The 11,331-nt window shown below is 50.9% G+C and overlaps 1 protein-coding gene across 1 annotated transcript; it reads right to left on the bottom strand.

The window, feature by feature from the left end:
- Window positions 1–768: 768 nt before the first annotated feature.
- Window positions 769–9,355, bottom strand: LOC117833111 (putative F-box/FBD/LRR-repeat protein At4g03220). Its single transcript, XM_072295507.1, has 4 exons — window positions 8,156–9,355; window positions 1,823–2,668; window positions 1,541–1,693; window positions 769–1,407 (listed from the first exon to the last, which is right to left on the bottom strand). The coding sequence occupies exons 1-4, from the start codon at window positions 8,228–8,230 to the stop codon at window positions 1,033–1,035; spliced, it is 1,449 nt and encodes a 482-aa protein (XP_072151608.1). The 5' UTR covers window positions 8,231–9,355; the 3' UTR covers window positions 769–1,032.
- Between the last annotated feature and the right edge of the window lie 1,976 nt (window positions 9,356–11,331).

Here is an 11,331-nt window from a genome sequence, read left to right as displayed (position 1 = left end):
GGGAGGCCCTTCCCCTGGAGTTTGGCTCCAAACGGCAAGGGGGGTCTGCCTGTCAGGGCAGGGATGCCCAACTCCGTTAATTTATCGGAGGGGGTTGTGCTGCCCAGGGTAGTTCTAGCCTAAGTTGCCAAACGAGCTCTTAGGGTGTCATGATCCCTTCAATACACTTGATGAGGTGAAACATCTATTCTAGTGACGGAACTAGCCAACCTATCACTTGCGAATCAGTTTTGTCCAGTGGCACGTAATTGAATAAATAAGAAGGCCTTTCGATTTGAAGGGGATTGGAGAGGGTTGAAAGGGATTGGGAGGGATTAAATCCCTTGCAAGTCAAAATCTCCCTCAATGCTCTCCGATCCTCCTGGGAAGGGGATTAACTGAACAAAGCCGAAATGGGAACCGAGGAGAGGAAGAGGATGACGGAGAGTCAAAATCCCCTCAATCCCCTCCGATCCCCTGGGAAGGGGATTAACTAAACAAAGCGGAAATGGGAACCAGGAGAGGAAGAGGATGACGGAGGAGGTGGGCGGCGACGGAGGTGTCCGGCACTCTGGTAGCGATTTCGGTGGAGAGAGTCAGGTGAAATACTGAAATAATGTATTTTTTAATAGACAACCACCCCATCCGAGTAGTAACCTTCCAGGCCATGATAAAAATGGCAACTACAATAACCGCTAATTTTTTTTGCATGCCAAGATTTCACTAGAAACTATCCCTAATCCATCACACATCGTAATTATTGCATAAGTTACAAAAAAAAAGACGATATACCACAACTTTAACACATGAGATAGATTTATTTACATGGAGTTTCGGTAAATATATTTATCGGACCCACAAAATATTGAAATATTGCAGATTTTCCCCCTGAATTTGGTTATTTGGAAAACTTCTCCAACATGCTGAATAAAAAAAAAGATTTGACAACCATACTTTTTGGCAGAATTACGGAGATTAGCACTAGCTAAACGAGGGAGAGTAGCAAAGCTATGTGAATCATAGCTTGGGAAAAGGAAAAACACCTAACATTTGTCACCATATACACTTGCTACATGGCTCGATGACTTTCAGTTTCACAGCTGGGGGCACTCTCCCCTCGATGTATCTCTGAATGGCAACGCGGGCCTTTTTAGCCTCCACAAGTGCCTCCTTATCCAGCTGCAGGCACTTATCAAACTTGACAAGCCTCCTATCGTACCCACGGGTAGTGTCTAGTGTAAGGCACGCCAGTGCCTTTGATTTCTCGATAATACAGATCGTGAGCTCAATCATGCTCTTCGCAGAGCAAAAGCCGGTTATCATCACATTCTTGAGGTTGTCATGGCACTGTTCTTGAAGGCACTGTGGACGTGAGTAGCCATTTGAGTCTTCAATAACTGAATCTCGCCTTATTGTCGGCTGCGTAATCTGCATAGGTATACATGATATGTCAGAGTGTATATTCAATAATAATCACAAAGTTTCAATTATACTGGATATACTGATTTTCACCCTAAATATGAAGTTTTTAAGATGGTAACTTGTCAGAGTGATGTCATACCCGTACAATGAGAGACTCCAAGGCAGGAGAAGCATCAAGAAAAGAAATAAGAGAGCAGAGATCATAGTCTTGGGAGAACGTTGATGTAGAGACCTCTATCTCCAAGTACTTGAGCTGGATGAATTTGCCAAACACCTTTGGTGTATTGACTGTCTGAAGAAATAAATGTCCCCCGAAGATTAATTGTGGACTGAGTAATTGAGTATTGTAAACATAAAACTATTATTCTACCATCAGTTTCATTTCCAGAACAATGAACTTATTGGGACGGATAAAACTGACCTCATCACTTGTTGATAGCACAAGAGTTTGGAGATTTGGCGCGATGAATGGAAATTTGGTACTAGCATAATATAGCGCATCAGGTGAAAAGTCACGGAAAAAACTTATTTTTCTCACTTGCAATGCTTCGCCAAGCAAGATATGTATTGGGCGCCCAGCAAAGAAGAAAGTGGAGAGGTTAGGGGCATTGCTGTCAATCATTTCCAGCTTACTGCAACCCACCAAATGCAGGATATCAAGCTTCTGCAGCAGACAAGGTATCTTCAAGCAAATTATATCATTGCAGTTGGTAAGCCTTAGTTGCTCCACAGCACAAGAATTGGATAGAAAACCATATAGTTCCTCTCCAGTAATGTGTACTGAATGCAATGCCAAATTTGTCAGGCTACTCATATAACCAACTTGGGCTGCACAGCGAAAAGAACAATCCCCAAGCACAAAAGTCTGGATGGAGCTTCTTATCTCCCTACTAAATAAAAGTAATCCTGGGAAGTTGTACTTTATCCCACAACTAAACATTGATAGATAGATTTCTTTGATCCCAGGTGTAATGGCACATTGAAGCCAGCGGTCAACATAACTAGGTTGGAGATTCGAACAAGGGTAGGTTTCCATTACAAACCTCTTCACTCCCATGCTAGAGTGATTCTGCATAATGTGGTCAACTCTACATACGAAATCCCTTTTTATTTCATCATTAGATGTGTTTTCATTAATCCCTAGAGAATCAACAGAAATAATGAGATTTGGAAAGCATCTCCAAGAACGCAGAAAACCACGAGACACGCAGGCGGCCTGAGCAGCATCTCGCAATGGCATGAGGGCGTGTATTTGATGAAGAATGTCCTGTGAAAATAACCATGGGAAATTTTTCAAAAAAAAAAGCATGAGAAAAATAACGAACATCACAAGATGGTTGTGGTAATAATGCTTGTCTGAAGTGAGCAGTATGGACAAATTACGATCGAATTAGCTAAATGTGTTCTGTTTTAAAAAATACAGTATTGAATTGTGCTATCTGTCATGTACGGGCGTACATACGGCAGGCGCCGTCGGGCCCGCGACATACGCCGCGCTGCCGAGCGTGCGGATCAAGCGCTGCTGGAATCAAACTCTAGTGACTAAGGATGGAAACTTAGCTTTACTTTCTATGTTTTGTTTAGGCCATTGGCCATATATAAGCTGCTGTACTCGTGAGATCAATTAAGCAAGAATTATATATCCTATCTCCCTTGTCTCCTAAAGCCTACGGTTGAGGGGTATAACCTCACCGGAGAAGACGGCCGACGGCTACGAGCTCCGTAGTCGCGGTCTGGCCAGTCGAGGACTCGACGTCCTTGACAACTTGGTATCACGGTCTCGCCGATCCTCGCCCGCCCGCTCCAACTCTTCGGCCGCCGCCAATTCCCACCCAAACCCTCCACGATCCCCACCGTCGGCTTCGACTGCCGCGCCGCCGCCGCCAGCCATGGGCGATCCGTCCCTCGCCGATGTGATGGAACTACTGAAATCGCTGTCCACGGAAGTAACAACCCTGAAGGCTGACTTGGCGGCCATCAAAGAAAAGCCGTCCTCGTCGTCCACCAGCGCCACCGGTGGCCGTCCGGAGGGGCCGCGCGACGCCGAGCGCCCCCCCAAGTTTCACAAGTTGGACTTTCCCCGGTACGACGGCAAGTCCGATCCGCTCCTCTTCATCAACAGGTGTGAATCTTACTTTCGTCAGCAACGTACTATGGCGGAGGAGCGCGTGTGGTTGGCTTCGTATCATCTGGAGGATGTCGCCCAGCTATGGTACACCCAACTCCAGGAAGACGAGGGACCGCCGCCGTGGGGGCGTTTCAAGGAGCTACTGCACCTGCGTTTCGGGCCTCCCCTCCGCTCGGCTCCGCTATTCGAGCTTGCTGAGTGCCGGTGTACAGGGACGGTGGAGGACTACTCCAATCGCTTCCAGGCCCTCCTGTCTCGCGCCGGCCGGCTGGATGAGGCCCAACGTGTGCAGCTCTTCACCGGGGGTCTTCTACCGCCGCTCAGCCACGCCGTCCGCCTCCACAATCCAGCAACGCTAGCGGCTGCTATGAGCCTGGCGCGTCAGGTGGAACTCATGGAGGCCGAACGTCCGGCGCCGCAACCTCACCGGCCACCGCAGCGCGCCCTTCTGCCCGCGCCCGTTCCCAGGGCCGCCCTGCCGGCGCCACACCAACCGCTGGCCCTCCCCGCCCCTCCGATGGCCGGCCAGACAGGCCGCAGCGAGAGCACTCCGCGGCGTCTGACTCCGGACGAGATGGCCGAACGCCGTCGTCTGGGGCTCTGTTTCAATTGTAATGAAAAGTATACTCGGGGCCATAACCGATTTTGCAGGCGCCTCTTCTTCATTGAAGGTGTGGAGCTCGAGGACACTGTGGACGCCGCGGATGACGAGGAGCGCGAGGCCGAGGCGCCATGCTTCTCCTTACAGGCCGTAGCTGGGGTGCCCGTGGCCGGAACCATGCAGATCGCGGTGGTCGTCGGTGCCGCATCTCTCGTCGCCCTCCTCGACTCCGGCAGCACGCACAACTTCATATTGGAGGAGGCAGCACGGCGCTCCGGTCTTCCCTCCCGCTCCCGTCCCCGTCTCACTGCCTTGGTCGCTAATGGCGAACGGGTCTCCTGCGCCGGCGTCATCCGCAACGCTCCCCTGATCATCGACGGCGAGTCGTTCCCGGCCGATCTCTACGTCATGCCATTGGCGGGGTACGACGTCGTCCTCGGCACCAGGTGGCTCGGCGAGTTGGGCCCCATCGTCTGGGACCTTGGCCACCGGCGCATGCACTTCCTGCGCCACGGGCGTTTCGTCTCCTGGACCGGCGTGGACAGCCCGTCGGTACCGGCCCTGAACGCTACCACAGCCGCAGGTTCACTATTGGAGGCGCTGCTCCGCTCCTTTGAGGGCATCTTCGCGGAACCGGCGGGCCTCCCACCCAAGCGTACCCATGATCATCGCATCCTCCTCAAGCCCGACGCCCAGCCGGTCGCCGTACGGCCATACAGGTACCCTGCGGCGCACAAGGATGAACTGGAACGGCAGTGTGCTGCCATGATCGCCCAAGGCATCGTCCGCCGCAGTGATTCCCCTTTTTCGTCGCCCGTCCTCCTCGTCAAGAAGCCCGATGGGTCCTGGCGCTTCTGTGTCGACTACAGGGCGCTGAACGCCCTCACCGTCAAGGACGCTTTCCCGATCCCGGTGGTCGACGAGCTCCTCGACGAACTGCACGGCGCCAAGTTTTTCACCAAGCTGGACCTGCGCTCGGGGTACCATCAGGTGCGCATGCGCCCGGAAGACATTCACAAGACGGCATTCCGTACCCACGACGGCCTATACGAGTTTCTGGTGATGGCGTTCGGCCTGTGCAACGCTCCGGCAACATTCCAGGCTCTGATGAACGACGTGCTCCGGCTGTTCCTCCGTCGTTTCGTCCTCGTATTTTTTGACGATATTCTGATCTATAGCAGGACATGGGCTGATCATCTTCGCCATCTTCGGGCCGTCCTCGATGAACTCCGCCGCCACCAGCTGTTCGTCAAACGCAGCAAGTGTTCCTTCGGCGCCTCGTCCGTCGCATACCTCGGCCATGTCATCTCAGCGGCAGGCGTGGCCATGGACCCTGCCAAGGTGCAGGCCATCCACGATTGGCCTCCTCCACGTTCACCCAGGGCGGTGCGCGGCTTCCTCGGCCTCGCCGGGTATTACCGCAAGTTCGTCCACAATTACGGGGCAATTGCGGCTCCCCTGACGGCCCTTCTCAAGAAGGAAGGCTTTTCTTGGGACGACGCGGCTGTGGCGGCATTCACCGCGCTCAAGGCAGCCGTCACTTCTGCTCCTGTCCTCGCCATGCCCGACTTCACCAAGATGTTCACCGTGGAGTGCGACGCGTCGTCCGTCGGCTTTGGTGCTGTTCTTGTCCAGGAAGGCCACCCTGTAGCCTTCTACAGCCGGCCTGTGGCTCCTCGCCACCGCTCGCTGGCTGCTTATGAGCGCGAGCTCATCGGTCTCGTCCAGGCCATTAGGCACTGGCGGCCATACCTCTGGGGCCGGCGCTTCGCCGTCCGCACCGATCACTACAGCTTGAAGTACCTGCTCGACCAACGCCTCGCCACTATCCCTCAGCATCATTGGGTCGGCAAGCTCCTGGGCTTTGATTTCTCGGTGGAGTACCGCTCGGGCGCCACAAATGTCGTCGCCGACGCCCTGTCCCGTCGCGATGATGACGCCGGGGAATTGATGGCTGTTTCGGCACCCCGTTTCGACTTCATCGAGCGTCTCCGCCACGCCCAGGCCACTGATCCCGCCTTGGTCGCCATCCACGACGAAATTCAGGCTGGCACCCGCACCACGCCGTGGGCACTGCTGGACGGCATGATTGCCTTCGATGGCCGTTTGTACATTCCCTCGGCGTCCCCGCTGCTGCCAGAGATTGTGGCCGCCGTCCACAATGATGGCCATGAAGGCGTTCACCGTACCCTCCACCGGCTCCGTCGGGACTTCCACTTTCCTGCCATGCGCCGGTTGGTGCAGGACTTCGTGAAGGCATGCGTCACTTGTCAGCAGTACAAGTCCGATCATCTCAGGCCGGCCGGACTCCTTCAGCCTTTGCCCGTTCCATCGACCGTATGGGCTGACATCGGCATCGACTTCATCGAGGCCCTTCCCAAGGTACAAGGCAAGACGGTCATTCTTTCTCTCGTGGATCGTTTTAGCAAGTACTGCCATTTTATTCCCTTGGCGCACCCCTACACGGCCGAGTCCGTCGCCCACGTCTTCTTCGCCGACATTGTTCGTCTCCATGGCGTGCCGCAGTCCATCGTATCGGACCGCGATCCGGTGTTCACCTCAGCGTTTTGGCGCGAACTCATGCGGCTTACAGGGACCAAGCTCTTCATGTCGTCTGCTTTCCATCCCCAGACGGACGGCCAGACTGAGGCGGCCAACCGGGTGATTGTTATGTACTTGAGGTGCTTCACTGGTGATCGTCCCCGGCAGTGGCTCAGATGGTTGCCCTGGGCCGAGTACATCTACAACACGGCGTATCAGACGTCCCTCCGCGACACTCCATTCCGTGTGGTGTATGGCCGGGATCCTCCGTCCATTCGTTCCTATGAGCCTGGGGACACCCGTGTCGCCGCCGTCGCCCAGGAAATGGAGGAGCGCTCCGCTTTTCTTGAGGACATCCGCTATCGTCTCGAGCAGGCACAGGCGGCCCAGAAACGTGTCTACGACCAGCATCACAGGGCGGTCTCCTTCCAGGTCGGTGACTGGGCTCTTCTTCGTCTACGGCAGCGGGCGGCCGCGTCTCTTCCACGTTCTGTCACAGGGAAGCTCAAGCCGCAATTCGTCGGGCCATATCAAGTCGCGGAGCTTATCAATGAGGTAGCTGTCCGGCTCCTGCTTCCTCCCGGGGCTCGTATTCATGATGTCTTCCACGTCAGTGTTCTAAAAAAGTTCGTCGGCGTTCCACCATCCGCACCCCCATTGTTGCCTCCACTTCTACATGGTGCGGTGGTGCCTACTCCAAGTCAGGTGACACGCGCTCGTCTTGCCCGTGGCGTCCGTCAAGTCCTCGTCGAATGGCAAGGTGAACCTCCGGAGTCGGCCACATGGGAGGATTTGGACGATTTCCGTGCTCGGTATCCTTCATTTCAGCTCGAGGACGAGCTGGACTTCGAGGCAGGGGGAGATGTCATGTACGGGCGTACATACGGCAGGCGCCGTCGGGCCCGCGACATACGCCGCGCTGCCGAGCGTGCGGATCAAGCGCTGCTGGAATCAAACTCTAGTGACTAAGGATGGAAACTTAGCTTTACTTTCTATGTTTTGTTTAGGCCATTGGCCATATATAAGCTGCTGTACTCGTGAGATCAATTAAGCAAGAATTATATATCCTATCTCCCTTGTCTCCTAAAGCCTACGGTTGAGGGGTATAACCTCACCGGAGAAGACGGCCGACGGCTACGAGCTCCGTAGTCGCGGTCCGGCCAGTCGAGGACTCGACGTCCTTGACACTATCCTGGGGGTATCCTCATTTTCAGCAGGTATAACATAAAAAAAATTCACAAGCAACAACCATCATAAGATGATAAGGCAAGGTAACGACAATTCAAAAACATCAACCATGGACCATTGTACAACCCTGGACCTCATAGTGTGAATGTCAGATGCACTACCAAGTTCTTATAATCCAAAATTCCACCACCAAGCTAGCAGTAATGACAGTGGGGGTGGTTAGTTCTATCACTTGCTATATAGTGCTCTGAGAAAAACTGATTCATCCTAATAACTTACATGATATCATCTCATACCTCTGGAAGCTGGACCTGTGATCCCATTGTTTCGACGCAATGCGAAATATCTCCTTCTAGACTAGGTGATACCATTATTTGAGATGCCGAACAATTTGATCCATCACCCGCAAATCAGGAATGTCATGAGACAGAAGGTACAATGGCAAGGAAAACAGCAAACACGAACACAATTGCACATGCGCAGCACTTGGCTTAGATGATGCTTAAACTTCTACTCGACAACAGTTGAGCAGACAGAACCTAGGTTCCATGAGATCCTTTATACGCAATGTTACCTAAAAATTAAATCTCTATGCGCACAATCACCTCAAACATGTGTCTCTGCACAAAATCATCAGCGTAGAGGGATCTTTGTTCGAAACCTAGCCAGGCCACATGAATTTACTTAATTCGACCAGTCCCGTGGCTACTTCTATCCCAGAAACAGATGTAGAAAAATTGTAAATAATAATTGATATCTCATATGACAGCACTCACTAATCATGCAGATAAGTAACGCGAGCAAACAGACACCAGGATGCTTACGAGTTATCTGGACTTGAGGCTGCCCCTCGACGGACAGAGCCTTCATCTGCTCCAGTATCCCCATGTCCGTCGCCCCAACAATCAAGCCAAGTCTCCGCACCCTATGGCCCCTCGCCCCCTCTGCCGCTCGTGCAGCAATCACGGGTCAGGTTTCTGCCGTGAGAATCGGTACGCCACGGTAGCAGGGATATGTGGAGCTGGGTGAATCTTTGTGGTGCTCGGTTACCGAGTCCGGTGCCAGAACGGCAGCTCCAATGTGGATGCAAAACGAATCGAGGGGATAATAAACAAGGAAAGGTTCGATTTAGGCACTAGAGCAATCGAACCGAGTAAGTTAAAAAAAATATGAGCCTTCCCTGAAAACCGCCGCCCTGGCTGGAAGCCGCGGACCAGCGGCCGCCACCGAATCGACCTCTCGACGTCGAGATGTCGCGGAGGAGGGCCTCGTCCGGCCGTCTCTCTCAGATATGGCGACGGCAGAGCACCGGCGGCGGTTGGGAGTGCAGGGAGGCCACGGAGCACGAGCGGCAAAGGATCTAGGCTCCACCCGCGGTTGGGAGTGCGGAGTTGCGTTTGCAGCGACGGATTTCGCGGCGGCGGGAGGGAGATGAAATGCGACGGACAGGGAGGGGATCGGATCGGATCGGGTTGGGATTTGGGAAGGCGACGAGTAGCCGACTCGGCTGGAAGTCGAGCCGGAAGTCGAGCCGGTTCGGCTCGGCCCAGCTTGTAAAGTTAACGAGCTGGCTCGGCATGGAGAAGTCAGAAGTCGATCCAACCTTCAAGCCTCCTGCCTTAGCGGGGCGTCTAGCTATCAGGGCTAAATTTTAGCCCTATTATATCGGATGTTCGGATACTAATTAGGAGGACCAAATATGAGCTAATTACAAAACTAATTGCAGAACCTCTAGACTAAATCGCGAGACGAATCTATTAAGCCTAAATAATTCATCATTAGTGAATGGTTACTGTAGCACCACATTGTCAAATCATGGACTAATTAGGCTTAATAGATTCGTCTCGCGATTTAGTCTAGAGGTTGTGTAATTAATTTTATAATTAGTCTAGGTTTAATACTCCTAATTAGTGTCCAAATATTCGATGTGACGGGAGCTAAACTTTAGCCCCTCCTTCCAAACACTAGCTGCAACTTTTTGAACTTTTCTGAAACATACTGCTGGTTTTATAATTTTAAAAAGGTAATACTAACTTTTGTATTTAGCTTTCTGGACTCAAAAAGCTATGAAAAGTTGAGTAAATTGAGCTTCTCAACTTTCCATATAAACTCAGCTTTTCTGAGCTTCTGGCTTTTCAGAAGCTGCACGAGAAGTTTACGATTTGTTTAAGCACAAATCTAGTGACTTTTTACGATAAGAAACTGCTAAGAAGCTCAAACAAAAACCTCAAACCACGTACAAGTGCCAACCTTAAGCCAAATCAAGCGATTTCAAGTATCTCATATTGGAGGATATCGATAGCGCCAAGCCGCCGACGATGAGCAAGCTGCAGCATACCCACTCCAACTCTGCTCCTTGCAGCAAAGAGGTTCTGTGTCCACACTCTAACATCTTCGCCCAAGCATCGTTGGCGCTAGCCTATGAGCCTGTTTGTTCGAGCTTTCTAGCAGCTTTTCAACGTGAAAAGTCAGGAGCTCGAACAAACAGTAAACTTCTCATATACCTTCTGAAAAGCTGAAAGCTCAAAAAAGCTGAATTTATATGGAGAGATGGAAAGCTCAATTTATGAGTTTTTTTGCAGCTTTCTCACCTTAAGAAGCTAAACGCATCTTCTAAAAGTTCGTATTAATTTTTCAGAATAGAAAAGCCAACAACAACTTTTTAGAAAAGATCAAAAGCTGCACCTCAAACAAATAGATCCCATGATAGAAAGCTCCCTATCGTTCGCTTTGTTGACTTGTTGACATCTGAACCCTGCACAATGGCACGTCTTCCCACTTCCCTCCATCGTTAGACTACGTGGCACATGTACTTGTTGTATGTGCCTATGAGGGACGTTTCCGAACTTTGAGGTTCCGGAGCGAAATGCAAAATATAGTCCTAATTTTTGAAAAAAAAATCTCTAATATAACTTAGGTATACTTTCACCCATTTTTTAACTTTAGTATGTGTTATTTCATACAATATTTAAACATATATTCAATATTAGGATAGAAAAAACAACATAAGTACTGACCACATGTTCTATTAAAACGTATCATCCATCTGGTATTCTTAAGATGATATTTCTAAGGAGATGTTTGGATACTAGATGCTAAACTTTAGCAGTGTCACATCGAACGTTCGGATGCTGTTAGAGGACTAAACGTGAGCTAATTATAAAACTAATTGCAGAACCCCTGGGCTAATTTGCGAGACGAATCTATTAAGCTAATTAATCCATCGTTAGAAAATGATTACTGTAGCACCAAATTGTCAAATCATGGACTAATTAGGCTTAATAGATTCGTCTCGCGAATTAGACTCCATCTGTGCAATTAGTTTTTTAATTATCCTACGTTTAATACTCCTAATAAGTATCTAAACATCCGATGTGACAGGTGCTAAACTTTAGCAGGGGAGCCAAACATGACCTAATTATATCTTCATAATTAATCTTCACCGAGACATCATTTCTAGTGCTGTTGAAAT

The sequence above is a fragment of the Setaria viridis genome, chromosome 8 (assembly GCF_005286985.2).
Source record: "Setaria viridis chromosome 8, Setaria_viridis_v4.0, whole genome shotgun sequence".
In the NCBI taxonomy this organism is placed as follows: Eukaryota; Viridiplantae; Streptophyta; class Magnoliopsida; order Poales; family Poaceae; genus Setaria; species Setaria viridis.
Note: the sequence above shows the minus strand (reverse complement) of the source record. Positions and strands in the feature narration are given on the sequence as shown.